At 59.4% G+C, this 15340-nt stretch overlaps 1 protein-coding gene across 1 annotated transcript; it reads left to right on the top strand.

Annotated features, from left to right (window-relative positions):
• Positions 1–84: 84 nt before the first annotated feature.
• Positions 85–15276, top strand: LOC117650484 (excitatory amino acid transporter-like). The gene is made up of 12 exons (XM_034393945.1): positions 85–308; positions 6239–6436; positions 9765–9890; positions 10125–10353; positions 10815–10857; positions 11258–11397; positions 11777–11923; positions 12201–12434; positions 12733–12924; positions 13244–13378; positions 13485–13599; positions 13977–15276. Exons 2-12 carry the CDS (start codon positions 6247–6249, stop codon positions 14076–14078), a joined length of 1653 nt encoding a protein of 550 aa, XP_034249836.1. The 5' UTR covers positions 85–308; positions 6239–6246; the 3' UTR covers positions 14079–15276.
• The last annotated feature ends 64 nt before the right edge of the window (positions 15277–15340 follow it).

The following is a 15340-nucleotide window of genomic DNA, read 5'->3' as shown; positions in this document are numbered from 1 at the left end:
GTCGTCGGCGAGCCCGGCCCGGACGCGGCGCGGCGGTGGAGGCGTAGCGGCTGCCCCCGGTGCGCGATCTCGGACGCCAACGTGGAGGCCCCGGGGACCCCGACGAGGACCTCCCGCAGCCGGAGGAGGGGCCCCGGCACCAGGACCCCCGCCGTCCGGACAGTGCCGCGGCGCTCCGTCAAGGACGAGACCGACGTGCGGATGGTGGCGTTCAGCGGCGCCGTCGTCTGAAGCCCAGCCCGCCGGACTCCCGGACGCGTCTGTGATACAACCCGCAGCACGTAGCGCGTAGCACCGCGGTAGAGCAGGTGAGGACGCACCTGGCCCAAACTTATCTTTATTTTTCGTATTTAAAAAAGAAGAGGTTTGCGAAGTCTAGTCGGTCGTGACCCCACGGAGCTTCTGGTGCAAACAGCAAAAAGGGAAAACACTCCCCCGGCGGGGGCATCTGATATTAATGTCGCGGGGTCGCGGTGCTCAATACTGCAGCCGGTGCCGTCTGGCCCCACCCTCGCCCTGCCGGCCCTGCCGGCCCTGCCGGCCCTGCCCCTGCCATCGGGGTGCAATCTTATCGCAGTGACAATGCAGCCAGCCAATCTACCTCGCCGGCAGATGGGCACCACACATGGCAAGCCCATCTGCGGACGAGCGACCGCGCCACAGTGGGCCAGAAGACCGGTGGAGGCGGCCAAAACTCTGGACGCGCTTTGAGCTGCAGAGTGCTTAAAAGGATCTCGAACCGAACGTGTGACCCAGGCTCGGACTGGCCCCCAAAAGGCCCCGGCAGATAAGACGGCAAAAGGCCCCCGATCATCATAGTTTTTACCCTTCATGACCAACTTTGTGAGTCTACCGCTCCCACACAAGTTGCGGTCAATAGCCTAGGCAAAAGCGTTGTGGTCAACGTCTTCCCGATACAGGGCATGAAAGAGTAGGGTCTTAAGAATACTAGGACGTCGAGGGAGGCCTTTTACGGCTACTAGATTGGACACAGTGGCCCCCCAAAGTCAGCAAAATCGGCAAATTTCCGAGATTCGACCACTTTTTGACCAACTTTGGTCCCAAAATCGTTGCGGTCAAAGGCAAAATCGTTGTGGTCAACGTCTTCCCGATACAGGGCATGAAAGAGTAGGGTCTTAAGAATACTAGGGCGTCGAGGGAGGCCTTTTACGGCTACTAGATTGGACACAGTGGCCCCCCAAAGTCAGCAAAATCGGCAAATTTCCGAGATTCGACCACTTTTTGACCAACTTTGGTCCCAAAATCGTTGCGGTCAAAGGCAAAATCGTTGTGGTCAACGTCTTCCCGATACAGGGCATGAAAGAGTAGGGTCTTAAGAATACTAGGGCGTCGAGGGAGGCCTTTTACGGCAACTAGATTGGACACAGTGGCCCCCCAAAGTCAGCAAAATCAGCAAATTTCCGAGATTCGACCACTTTTTGACCAACTTTGGTCCCAAAATCGTTGCGGTCAAAGGCAAAATCGTTGTGGTCAACGTCTTCCCGATACAGGGCATGAAAGAGTAGGGTCTTAAGAATACTAGGACGTCGAGGGAGGCCTTTTACGGCTACTAGATTGGGCACAGTGGCCCCCAAAGTCAGCAAAATCAGCAAATTTCCGAGATTCGACCACTTTTTGACCAACTTTGGTCCCAAAATCGTTGCGGTCAAAGGCAAAATCGTTGTGGTCAACGTCTTCCCGATACAGGGCATGAAAGAGTAGGGTCTTAAGAATACTAGGACGTCGAGGGAGGCCTTTTACGGCTACTAGATTGGTCACAGTGGCCCCCCAAAGTCAGCAAAATCAGCAAATTTCCGATATTCGACCACTTTTTGACCAACTTTGGTCCCAAAATCGTTGCGGTCAAAGGCAAAATCGTTGTGGTCAACGTCTTCCCGATACAGGGCATGAAAGAGTAGGGTCTTAAGAATACTAGGACGTCGAGGGAGGCCGTTGGCTGCAACTAGATCGAAGCAGTGGCCGCTCAAATTCAGCGAAAACGGCCACTTTCGGAGATTCAATCACTTTTTGACCAACTTCGTGACGTTACTGGTCACAAATCCAAAGGCCCCGGCAGATTTTTCTGCCTGTCTGCCCTGGCCAGTCCGAGCCTGGTGTGACCCCACCCATGGATTCCTCGTCCGGAGAGCAGTCCATGCGTGGGGTCACACCGGGTCACACGTTCGGTTCGAGTCCCATTTAGAGACTCTGGAGCTCAAAACGCGTCTTGAATGTTAGCCGCCTCCACGGTTTTCTGGCCCACTGTGGACCGACCGCGCGAAGCGAAGCGCCTGCGGAAGCGAGATAGGCCAGCCCGCAAGGCACCTGTGCACTGCATTGCCTACCCAGCAGGCGCTCCAGCCTGCGAACGCGAGATAGGCCAGCCCGCAAGGCACCTGTGCACTGCATTGCCTACCCAGCAGGCGCTCCAGCCTGCGAACGCGAGATAGGCCAGCCCGCAAGGCACCTGTGCACTGCATTGCCTACCCAGCAGGCGCTCCAGCCTGCGAACGCGAGATAGGCCAGCCCGCAAGGCACCTGTGCACTGCATTGCCTACCCAGCAGGCGCTCCAGCCCGCGGTTACACAGGGCAAGGGACACTCATGAGAATTTCCCCGACTGTGCAGATTAGAGCACGCCAGGAAAGTTCTAGGAATGGGCGGTTCGGGTTGCGCGGCTTGCGTAGAACCGGCCGCATCGGCAGACAGGGACAGGCGGACGGGGCGGCAGGGCGGCGACGGTAGTCATGACAGCGCCGTCTCCCCGTCTCCCTCGCACGCGCGGGGTTTCCCTGGACGAGAGAGACAGAGAGAGCAAGCCGCCTTGGCAGGGCCTCGCAGGGCCCCGGCACGTGCGCGGCGCGGTCGCCCTCCGTCCCTCTCTCCCTCTCTCGCACTCATGGGGCGTCCCGTGGCTGAGGAGAGAGAGACCAGCGGCGGGGGCCGAGTGCACCCGAAGCTGCTCTCGGGGGCGTCCGAAGGGGCGACGGGCTGTACGATGACCAGGCACCCAGCCGTCGCCGTCGTGGCGGTGGTGGTGGAGGTGGCATTCCCAAGTCCATCGCGGGCCAAAGAGCAAGGTGGGACTCTGGCTAAATGCGGACGACCTTAATGCCGCCCCACCCTGCCCTGCCCGGCCCTGCAGGCTGGTTCCGAGAGGGAGGTCTTTCTCGCACTCATGGGGTGCGAGAGAGACAGACCGACCGGCTGCCGCCCTTCCCGCCGTGCCGTCTAAAACGGGGCGCTTCCGACTCGCCTAGCTCTCGGGGCCGGGCCGCCCGGACCGCCCGGACCGCCCTTGCGTCCAGGACCCCGTCCGCGACAGACCGCGGCCCGGCAGACCCGTCCCGCCGTCCCCTTCGCTCGTGCTGGCAGCTCGATAAAATCAGACTTTCCGCGAACCGGTCTTCCGGAAGGAAGACTAACACCCCCGGCATTATTCTCGCGCTAAAAAAAAAGGAAGAAGTCCAGCGATGAAAGAGGAAGATATCAACGTCTGTCTGTCTGCCTGTCCGTGCGTCCGCCTGTCTGTCTGACTGTCTGTCTGTCTGTCTAACTGTCTGTCTGTCTGACTGTCTGTCTGTCTAACTGTCTGTCTGTCTGACTGTCTGTCTGTCTGTCTAACTGTCTGTCTGTCTGACTGTCTGCCTTTCTGTCTGCCGGGGGTGAGCCTGGGCCAAGGAGGGGCCAGAGCCAAGGCGGTGACGCAAGGCAGCCAGGCCCGCACTCCTTGATTGGCCGATCCATGACCACGGCAGTGCCATGGCAGTGCGGTCGCCCGACCTTTTTTCACAGTGTGCGCACCGCGACCAGCCGCGCCATTCAGATTCTCTGTCCCTTTCGCACCCTTACGGGGAGCCGCACGAGTGCGACAGAGACAGCGCGACTAGCGACTAGGGCGGTTCGGTTCGGGCATCAATCATGAGCTCGCCCGTGTGGAGGGAGCCTCGCCTCATATGACGCCAAACACATCGCCATCCCGGCCGGCTAGGCTGGCTGGGCTATCGCGTTTCGAGGCAGCGTTGCAGCCTGCAGTACACTCACGCCAATGTTTATCAACAACCGCACCTCTAATTTTCGTTCAGAAAAGAAATTCCAGCAGGAGGAGGTTTCTGCAGCGTGGCGGGGGCAGCTGGAGGTCGGCCTTGGCGGCCGGTAGTTCGGTATCGGGCCTCGTGTATCTACACATCTACACACCGCACGAATGGGGCCTCCCAATCGAATATGCGTCAGGACTATGTACATAGACACAATGCGGCTCGACGCCCCTCGCCCCTCCCTCCATCTCACTCACACCCTCGAACGATCTCTCTCTCTCACACACACACATACACACACACACACACACACACACACACACACACACAGTGCCACGCGTGGCTGCGGACGTCCTGGGGGCGGGAAAACGCGACGCTTCTAAATCGAGCCTCTTTAATCCCCGTGGCGGGGCGGGGTGCGGCGGTCGCATGGGTGAATGCACTGCTGCAGGCAGGCCCTGCTGGCCGAGCTAGGCCGAGCGACCGGGACACTGACGCAGAGGGAGGGCTGGGCTGCCCCTCGGGCTGCCCCTGGCGTTGAGAGTGATCAAGGTCCCTGATATCCTCGTCTTTGCCGAGCCTGGTCGATGGGGAGGAGGGGCACTTCCCTGTGGTTGCCGTACCCTCCAAAAAAAGTAAACTCGCAAAATGGTGGAGGCTGCATGAAAAAAGCCCATGGAGAGCCTAGGTCTCCGTTGAGAACACATAAACCATAACAAAAGAAAAAGGTCTTTAAAAAAATTCTTTGAAGAAAAGATAAAACGGCCGGTTGGTTTAGGAGACAGTGTACACACTGCGGCACTGCCTGCTTCATTCCATTGATGGCGCTGCGCCGCGGCGTTCGGGCGGCGTTCGTCGCGCCCTGGTGACGTCATCGGCACAGGCGGCGCTCCACTGCCGCCTCCACCACCACCGCCGCCGCCGCCACCACCGCTCCAGCAGCGCCACTATTCAATTCTGGAAGCCTTCAAGCGTTGGCGGCGTTGGCGGCGTTGGCGGTTGCGGGGGTGGTTTCTGAAAGCGCCCCGATGACGTCCGACGTCTTGGGGATACACACTCACAATGGGCGATACGAGCCGACCTTGCCACTCTGCACCGCGCCATGGTGTCCCCGCGAGGCGTAACCGCGGCCCTTCTCCAACGGGGTGGAAGTGAAGGCAGGCAGGCAGGCAGGCAAGCAGGCGGGCGGGCGGGCGGACGGGTAGGATCGCGGCCCACTGAACCGCCACCATCACCTCGCCGGCGACACGCCGCCGCCCCGCACCTTTGTCCCCCTGCCGCTTCCCTATCCGTCGGCGTGCCTCTGATGACTCTCCCAAGGCCGCCGCGCCGGCCTGATTGCGGCGCAGGACAAGCAGCGCGGGACATCAAAGGAGGCAAAGAAAAGACCGCGGCGTGGGATTCGCGCAGCCGGCCGCGTGCTGCCGGGCGTGCCCTGCCGTGCCGGGGACAGGACCGCGCCACGCGCCGCCAGTGCTGCGGCACGCGGCACGCGACACGCCGCGCCGTGCTGGTGGTGGTTTCGTTCGTCAAGGGGTAGCGCGCCAGGGGAGCGGGATCGCGCCCGCGTTCGCGTTCGCGTTCTGCCTCCTCGGCTGGCTTCGGCTGGCTTCGGCCCCCTCCGGGCCCCTTCGGCGCGCGCTCGGCTGGACTCGGCCGGACTCGGCGCGCTCGGAGGGCGTTCGACTCGTTCGACTCGCTACCGGAAGGGGGGGCTGGCGGGGAGGCTGGCGGGGAGGGCGTCGCACCGGGCCGGGCGGGACGGGCGGGCCGGCAGTGAGGCAGTGCGTCCAGGGGCTGGCACGAGGCACGGCCGCGGAATCTGCGCCGCTTCCAGCCCGAGCCCGCTTCCAGCCAGCCCCAACCCGCTCCAGCCCGCTCCAGCCCCACCGCCTGCCGCGGGCTAGGCCTGGCCAGGGCCTGGCCAGGGCCGGCGCACGTGCGCTGTAAGGGGCCCTGTAAGGGGCCCTGCGAAGGGAGCGGGGCCCCGCCAGGGGGCGGCCGTGGGCCCTCGCCAGGGCCTCGCCGTGGGCACGAGGGCAGCAGACACGTCCACCAGGTGGACCGCGGACCCGTGGATGAGGGTCCACCACCACAGCAGCGATGGAGGTGAGAGGCGGGGGCGGCGAGGTCAACAACCTCCGCGCACCTTCCTTATCTCTGCTGATTCACGGCCTTCACGACCACCTTGACGGATTGCAGGCCCACTGATGTCCCGGTCCGAGTCCGGCGGGGCGCGGGGCTCCCTGGGCGGCGGCCTGGGGGGCCTTGGCGCCCTGGGCGGCGTGCGCCGGGGCTCCTCGCGGCCCCAGGACAGCATCAAGGGCCTCAAGAGCTGGCTCTCCCGCAACCTGCTGCTGCTGGCCACCCTCGTCGGCGTGCTCTGCGGCGTCCTGCTGGGTGAGTCTCCCTTTTACAGTCGTGTCCTTTGTTATCCGGGTTGCCACGCAAGGCGCCCACACTGCAATGGGTGCGAGGTCGCGAAACACCCCGAGAGGCGTTTAACGCGTGGAGGACCGACGCACAGTGGGCCACAGGACCGGTGGAGGCGGACAAAATTCTAGACGCGTTTTGAGCTCCAGAGTCGCTGAGCAGGACTCGAACCGAACGTGTGACCCCGCCAATGGATTGCTCTCCGAACGAGGGTGGGGTCGCACGTTCGGTTCGACTCCTGTTTAGCGACTCTGGCGCTCAAAACGCGTCTAGAGTTTTGGCCGCCCCCGCCGGTCTTCTGGCCCACTGTGCGACGGGGCACTACGTCACTGAATTTCAGCCAATCACCTCGATGCGTTTTTCGGCGGGAAGTAAACGCAGCGCGCTGATTGGTTGAAGAGCCCTGCCGGTGTGGCCTTCTCCAAGCTCTGCGAGTGCGAGAGAGACGGCGACGAGAGCACTGTTGGCCTGCTCCTAGCTCTCGGCGGTTGGCACTTGGTGGGCTTCGGGAATCGATTGTGTTCACTGTGGCGGGGCCCGAGTCTGGCTTCTTGATTCTTACAGTGTCACTCCAGCAGTGGCAGCCGAAAGGGCGGCTGAGGGTGCGTGGGACAGGCAACAGCCGCCGTCGACAAGGAAAACACTCCCATTTCCTTCAGCAATTTACCCCCACAATCAAAAACAAAATTCGTCTACAGCATGCATGCAAGCCAAGCTAAATTTTCGGCTTGAATCCTTTTTCACGAAGCAACTCTTCGGATCCTCGCTTCCCCTTTCTTCAGGGCAAATCATAAACACGTGCACCGCGGCCCGAAGCGTGACGCCCGCCTCCGTCATCAATCGCTTGCAGACCGTCGCTCCGTCTCTCTCGCACCCGTGTCTCAACCCGTACAGGCGCGAGAGAGACGGAGCGACAGCAGCACATCTCGGAGTCAGTCTGCCGCTCATAATGGATGAGCACGTGCTCTGTAAAAAGCGACAAGACAAGCAGACAGGATCGATACCAGAGTGATGCCAGCGCGTCGGTCTGTTTGCCTGGACCGTCTGTCTGTCTGTCTGTCTGTCTGTCTGTCTGACTGCACTCTGTCGCATTTCGAATCGTCTGGCTCTCCGGCTGTAGGCCTCCGCCAAAAAACACGCCAGAAACGTGGAGTCCGCCAACACACTGCAAAAAGCCACGCATGCATGTGTTTCTCGTGTCTTGGTTCTAATGAATTATTTGTCACTAGTGCCGCTCGGACTGACGTGTGGACTGACGTGCGACGCGCTAGCGTGCAGGCGTTCTGCGTCCCGGCCAAGAGGGTGTGCCCGGTCTCTTTGCGACCCCTGACGTCACCGCGTCCTCCGCGTCCCGCCAGGCGGCGTGCTTTCAAAAGAAAAGCAGCAACGGATTTTGTTTACACTCGCCGTATGTCGCCCCTGGCTGCCTGTCTGTCTGCCTGCAGCCGGACTGCCGGAAGGGCAGGCGGGCAGGCGGACAGACAGCCAGACGGGCAGACAGGCGGACAGACAGACAGGCGGGCAGACAGGCGGACAGACAGACAGGCGGGCAGACAGGCGGACAGACAGACAGGCGGGCAGACAGGCGGACAGACAGGCAGACGGGCAGACAGGCGGACAGACTGCAGCGCCTTGGCTGGCGACCAACATGATAGCCGCCCGCGTCAGGGGCGGGTTGCACGTGGGCAGTCTTTTTATGCAGGGGTGCTTTCCTCTTGGGCCGATCCGTCTCTCTCGCGTTCCTGCGGGGCGTCCGCACGAGTACGAGAGAGACAGAGCGACACTGTTCGAAGACGGAACTTCCGTCCGAAAGAATCCAAGTTGGGCCGTAGATTGCCCCACGGTGCATTTGGTCAGCAGGGCCATTCCGGGCGTCCGCTTCGTCCTCGCTGTCCCGTGTTGGTGTGAGACAGACAGCGGCGAACCGCTGCGCGGAATCAGTCTGCTGGCGTCTGGCCGCGCGCCCCGCCTGTGGCTGAAACTCAAACAGACAGGGTGGACCCGGGCCGGGCGTCGGCGCAATTCAGCCGAATCGTCGCTCTGTCTCTCTCGCGGCCCCGCGGGACGCAGCGGGACGCAGCGGGACGCCCCGTGAGTGCGACGGAGACGGAGCGTGCTCAGCGCGCTGTACAGTGCGGCGGCGCTGGCACGTCTTGCCAACGTGTTGCCAGGCTTCCCGGCTTCGGCTCTGTTCTTGTCCTCTGACACAACCTCCCCGTCACTGCCAACCCCAGCCCCCGGTCCCCAGTCGCGTATGAGAATTTCGGTCGTTTATTCGTTTTTTGTTTTGTTTTTTCTTGCGACCGCTGGGCGGTTGGGGCCGTTGGGGCAGGTCGCGGCGTCGCTGGCTTGGCTCGAGCAGCGCGTGGGAGTGAGCTCAACTTGACCCCATAATCCTCGCGACCTATCAAAACAGAGTTGTCTGACCGCAGGGCCCTGGTGCTGCCAGACCCAGACGCGAACACGTCAAACAACTCAAGTAGAACTCGAATCAACCGCACGTCGACAAGGGATTCCTCTTTCGAAAGGCAATCCATAGTGCCATCATGCGTTGAATTTGAGTGTGGGGGCTGCCAGGGCCGAAACGTGTCCGGAGTCGCCGCGTCTCACCTCAACTGGCCGTCTGGGCCGCGGTACGCCTGAAGAAAGTGCGCGGGGTCAAAAACCTGATCGATTCGCGTTTCGAAAAGGGAGCGAGTGGGGAGGGGGTGGCTGGTGCCGCCCGCCGGGTGAACCTCCAACCTCGCTGCGTGTGGGGAAGGTTGGGCTGCCCCTTGCGCTGCACAGTGGGCCAGAAGACCGGTGCGGGCGGCCAAAAGTCTAGATTCGTTTTCAGCTCCAAAGTCGCAAAATAGGACTCGAACCGAGCGTGTGACCCCACCAATGGATTCCTCGTTCGGAGAGCAATCCATTGGTGGGGTCACACATTGGGTTCGAGTCCGGTCCGCCGGTCTTCTGGCCCACTGTGCGCTGCTCCTTGGGCGGGATGGCAGCGCCCAAACCCAAGTCTTGATGCCCACCCCTGGCTCGAACCGGTCCGTCTGTGACGCAATCCTCCCTCAGCCCTCTAGGATTAATGTGACAAAGTGATAATAAACTCTGGTTCTTGGACCCCACCCCACCGCACCCTTCACCCTGTCAGCTGTGAGGCCTGCCCCAAGCCCGGGCTGGGCGGGTCGATAGGGAACAGGGAGGGGGACGTACCCGACAAAGGGGTAGCCTCGCTGCTGGCCGTCAGGGCCGTCAGGGCCGTCAGGGATGATGATACTTTACCCTCTCCGCCTTTCCCCTTCAGGGCTGTCGCTGAGGCCGCTGGACCTGCACGATGACTGGGTGCTGCTGCTTTCGTACCCCGGAGAACTCTTCATGCGGCTCCTCAAGCTCATGATCCTGCCGCTTGTCATCGCTTCACTCATCGCAGGTAAACGAAGAATGAATGAATGAATGAATGAATGAATGAATGAATGAATGAATGAATGAATGAATGAATGAATGAATGAATGAATGAATGAATGAATGAATGAATGAATGAACGGACGGACGGACGGACGGACGGACGGACGCGGACGGGTGGACGACTAAATAAATGGATGCCTAAATGAATGAAATAATAAAATGAATTAATAAAACTCATCTGACTCGGTATTTGAACCAGGCACCTCCCGTCTGAACGCGCGCATGAACGGGCGCATCGCGCTGCGCACGCTGGTGTACTTCGCGCTGACTTCGCTGCTCAACGCCATGCTGGGCATCGTCCTGGTGCTCGCCATCCACCCCGGCGACCCGCTGTCCTTCGGCGAGGACGGCCCGCCCCTGGACTCCAGGGACACGAGGGACCCCCGGGACCGCGCCCAGGTCATGGACGGCCTGCTCGACCTCGGAAGGTAAGGACAGAGGCGACGCTCTCATCTGATTGAACAAAGGGTTACTAGTCTGTCAACGAAGTGTTCTCATGGCTTCTGTGCACTGCCGCTTGGAAAGCACATCGGAATAGTGGCATGGTGTCTTAGAGCGGAGGCAGAGGGTCCGGCCAGTCTCCTGTCCCGCCACCCTAGACTCTCTAGACTTGTCGCCTCAATTGTGAGCAGTTCCACACTCGGGCGCTGCTTGTCTAAGAATAGACCTTCGGTCTCGTGACTTGGGACTGTACCACTGCTCTTAAAGGCGTCTGCGAATCAGTCTCCTCTTTTCCGCCGGCTACAGTCAAAAGCAAAAGTTTCTCCCGATAGTCCGACACGTCCTTCGGTCCTCCGACTCAGGACGACTAGCCAACGACTAGGCGAGTCGCAGCCTCGCTCTTCACTCTGACCCCTGCCCACTGCTTATAACAAACGTCTTTTTACAGAAACCTCTTCGCAGACAACCTTTTCCAAGCAGCATTCCAACAGGTAAATGGCACACAAAAGAAAGTAAGCCAAAGCAGAGAGGCCCATTAGACTTGCCCGAATCGCCTTTTTCATGACGAATGCCCAACTCCTTTGCCCACACTACCGGTAGAGTGTTCTGGCGCTTTGGACGTGAACGAGGTTCGGTCCGCTGCCGCAAAATGGCGCCAAGGCCGGTATGAGGAATGTGTCCAGAGTACGACATGTTTCTCATGCCGGCCCGGGCGGTTCCGAAGAGTCGTTTCGTCGCTCCGTCTCTCTCGCACCCTTACGGGACGCCTTACGGGACGCCCCGCGAGTGCGAGAGAGACAGAGGCTTGCTGCCTCACGTATCTCGGCCACGCTGCCACGCTCCACGCAGCCAGCCACTGCCCCGGCTGAGACGGCCTCGGTCCTGTTGCAGGTGCACACCGTGTACGTCCCGAAGGAGGAGCCCTTCTCGCCGACCGGGCCCACCGCCGCCACCACCCAGGCCTACCCCGCCGTGGCCGCGCTCACGGCCAGCACGGCCAGCGTGGAGATGAAGCGCGCCCTCAAGTACAGGTAGGCACCAAGACACAATCTACGGATTCGATCCGTCGCACAGTAGGTCTGAAGACAGGTGGAGGCGGCCAAAATCCCGGACGCGTTTTGAGTTCCAGAGTCGCTAAATGGGACTCGAACCGAACTCGTGACTCCACCCATGGATTCTTCGTTCGGAGAGCAGCATATGGGTGGGGTCACACGTTCGGTTCGAGTCCCATGTAGCGACTCTGAAGCTAAAAACTCGATTAGAATTTTGGCCGCCTCCACCGGTCTACTGGCCCATTGTGCGTCGCTACCTCACGCGTCGGAGACTCGCGCCCCCGTCGCGCGAGGGGTATCGTTGGACGAACAGCCGGGAAGCGGCGACGACGCGATTTGACGCGGCGTCCTCTTTCAGGGACGGCACCAACACCCTGGGGATCATCTTCTTCTGCCTCCTGTTCGGCACCGTGCTCAGCACCATGGGCAGCAAGGGCAAGGTGGTGGTGGACTTCTTCTGCACCATCTACGAGGTCATCATGAAGATGGTATCCGGCATCATGTGGTGAGTGAGGCGAAGCACAGTGCGCCAGAAGACCGCCGGAGGCGGTCAAAACCCCGGACGGGTTTTGAGCTCCAGAGTCGCTGAACATGACTGGAACCGAACGTGTGAATGGATTCCTCATTCGGAGAGCAGTCCATTGGTGGGGTCACACGTTCGGTTCCAGTCCTGTTAAGCCACTCTGGAGTTCAAAACCCGTCTGGTGTTTTGGACGCCTCCACCGTTGACGAGGCGACGCTGGTTGACACTGCTTGACGGCCGCTCTGCACTGCTTTGCCAGGCTCACCCCGGTCGGCGTGTGCTCCGTCATCTGCGGCAAGATCCTGGCCGTCGACGACCTGGCCGTGGTCATGGCGCAGCTGGCGTGGTTCATCCTGACGGTGGTCATCGGCGTGCTGCTGTACCAGCTCATCATCATGCAGCTCATCTACTACGCCTTCCTGCGCAAGAACCCCTTCCGCTTCTACGCCAACCTGTTCCAGTCCAACCTGACGGCGTTCGCCACCGCCTCCACGTGAGTTTGTCGCCGAATAGTTGGCGCGCTCTGCAAGTGGGCCAGTAGTCCAGTGGAGGCGGCCAAAATTCTAGACGCGTTTTCAGCTCCAGACTCTCAAAAGAGGATTCGGGCCGATCGTGTGACCCCACCAACGAGGAATCCATGGGTGGGGTCACACGTTCGGTTCGAGTCCCATTCAGCGACTCTGCAGCTCAAAACGCGTCCGGGATTTTGTCCACCGCCACCGGTCTTCTGGCTTACTGTGCCCTGGCGTGTGTTGCGCGTGTTACGTAGTTTGTGCATCGTTGCGTTATAGCGCGGCCGCCCTGCCCATCTCCATGCGCACCATGGACCGCCTGGGCGTGGACCCGCGCGTCACCCGCTTCGTGCTGCCCATCGGCTGCGCCGTCAACATGGACGGCACCGCGCTCTTCATCGCCGTGGCCACCATCTTCATCGCGCAGATGAACTACATGACCCTGGGCTGGGGCGACCTGGCCACCGTCTGGTCAGTTCAGTGCCTCCGCGCTACAGTGGATTTGCCTGAAGACCGGCGGAGGCGGCTAAAACTCGAGACGCGTTTTGAGCTTTCGATTCGCTGAATGGGACTCAAACCGAACGTGTGACTCCACTTATGGATTGCTCTCTGAGCGAGGAATCCATTGATGGGCTCAAACGTTCGGTTCAAGTCCTGTTTAGCGACTCTGGAGCTTAAAACGCGTTTAGCATGTTGGCCGCCTCCACACCGCTCTTCTGGCCCACTGTCCGACTCGAAGTCTGCTGAAAGGAAGCCGCCCGTTGACGTGGTTTGCTTTTGCTCTTTGCAGCCTGACCGCCACGGCGGCCTCCATGTCCTCGGCGAGCGTGCCGAGCGCCGCGCTCGTGCTGCTGCTGATGGTGCTGTCCACCATCGGCATCCCGGCCGGGGAGGCGTCCCTGCTGTTTGCCGTCGATTGGTTTGTGTGCGTGTCTGGACACATCGATCCGCGATGATGTCGCCCCAAAGTGACGAATCGTGCCAAACGGCGTCGCCGCCTTTCCCTTCACGGCCTCTGCCTTCTGCTGCAGCGATCGCGTGCGCACCACCAACAACTGCCTGGGGGACCTCTACGCCGCGGCCGTGGTGGAGCACCTGTCCAAGGCCGAGCTCGAGTCCCCCGACGGCGAGGCGCTCAACACTGCGGTACGGCCGCCAAAATGGAAACAAAAAGTTTCATAAATCATGGCAGGACTCCTAGGATGAACCCCTTCTGGGCCAGAAGACTGATGGAAGTGGCCAAAACTCTCGACGCGTTTTGACCTGCAGTGTTCATAAATAGGACTCGAACCGAGCGTGTGACCCCACCAATGGATTCCTCGTTCGGAGAGCAATCCATTGGTGCGGTCACACGTTTCGTTCGAGTTCCAGTTAGCGACTCTGGAGCTCAAAACGCGTCCGGGATTTTGTCCACCTCCACTGGAGCTCAAAACGCGTCCGGGATTTTGTCCACCTCCACCGGTCTTCTGGCCCACTGTGGGCTGTCAGCCCTGGTTTCAAAAATGCTGCCTTTTCCCTTCCAGGAGTTCAACGGGATCGGCACGTTCGTGGAGGACGGCGACGCGGACCTGGAGGCCGCCATGGAGAAGGGACCCTCCCTCCACAACGGCTCCATCAAGAAGTAGACCCTCGAGTGCGACCCGCGAGTGTAGCCAGCAACGAACAATGCAACTCTGACTGATAGAAAACCTTTAGGTTTAGGTTGTCGCCCTAGGCGCCGTGCCCCCTGGTAGAGATGAGATGTCGCTGGCGACAGGGAAAAGAAAAGTAGCAGACTGTTGTCTTTGACTGAGAGGAGGAGCTTGTCATTTTGTGATTTTATCAGTATAATTATTTTAAACCTTGGGTCAGACGGAGGGCCTTGCCGCTCCCTGTGAGGTGGCAGTCAAATCTGACCGGACACCCAAGGTTACTAGAGTGGTGCTTGGTTAGGATTAAACAAGTGCTTTATTGTACTTCGTAGTCCACACCGTTGGACGAACACCGACCAAAGTGGTGCTGTTCTCGAACACATATTTATGGGCTGTGTTTTTTTTTTCTATTGGAAAAAATGAGAGAAAGCTGGATTTATTTTCCCCGGAGCGCCGCGAAATCACTCCATGTTCCACAAGTCGTCACCGTGATGGGAACCCTTTAAGAACATTGTGGACATATGTGGCGCTTGAGAGAGAAGGTGGGGAGAGCAGCTTCAATAGCGAGTGTGAGCTTTAGCTGGTCTCGAGCCACATAGCAACTATTTGTGTACCTTAGTGGATTGACAAGTGCGCGAGAGTACTTGCAACTCGACTGAATTTTGTAGATTTAGAGCGAATGTGTCTCTTGGGGATGTCTCAAGGAGTGATCAGGAGAGCGAACCCCACGGACCCTGAGGGGGTGCTCTATAGATGTCACGTCGAAATCACAATAATAGTTTGTACCAAATATTTTTGTCTGAGATATAGGTGGTAATTACCTCATGTAGATTTTAGAATATATGTTTTCTAGATTTTTAACCGTTTTCCCAGTAAAATGGCGACAAAAGCCTCTTGCTTTTCGACCATTGTCACTTGAGTAATGTTTGTGGATGTTTTTGATCATCGTTTGTTCGGAGCCAATGTCGGGGATTGAGCGAAAGATATGATCAGCTTTGTCGAAAAATATCCCAGTGAGAAATGAACTTTTAACGGCTTGCATCCACGTAGCATCTCTCTATAATGATTGTATCACGCGAATCGCCGAATTTAAAATCGACAGATTATCTTTTCATTCCTTGCTGGGAATTGTGATGAGTATCGAATTGTGGTGCTTTTGTTTTTTATGAATAAAAAGCTCAATGAAGGCGTTCACCGTTTTTTGTTTGTTTTGTTTTCCTTAAGCTGGACTTAAGCACCGCAGGGTAAGAAAAAGA

Source organism: Thrips palmi, unplaced genomic scaffold (assembly GCF_012932325.1).
Source record: "Thrips palmi isolate BJ-2018 unplaced genomic scaffold, TpBJ-2018v1 HiC_scaffold_10, whole genome shotgun sequence".
Taxonomy (NCBI): Eukaryota; Metazoa; Arthropoda; class Insecta; order Thysanoptera; family Thripidae; genus Thrips; species Thrips palmi.
Note: the sequence above shows the minus strand (reverse complement) of the source record. Positions and strands in the feature narration are given on the sequence as shown.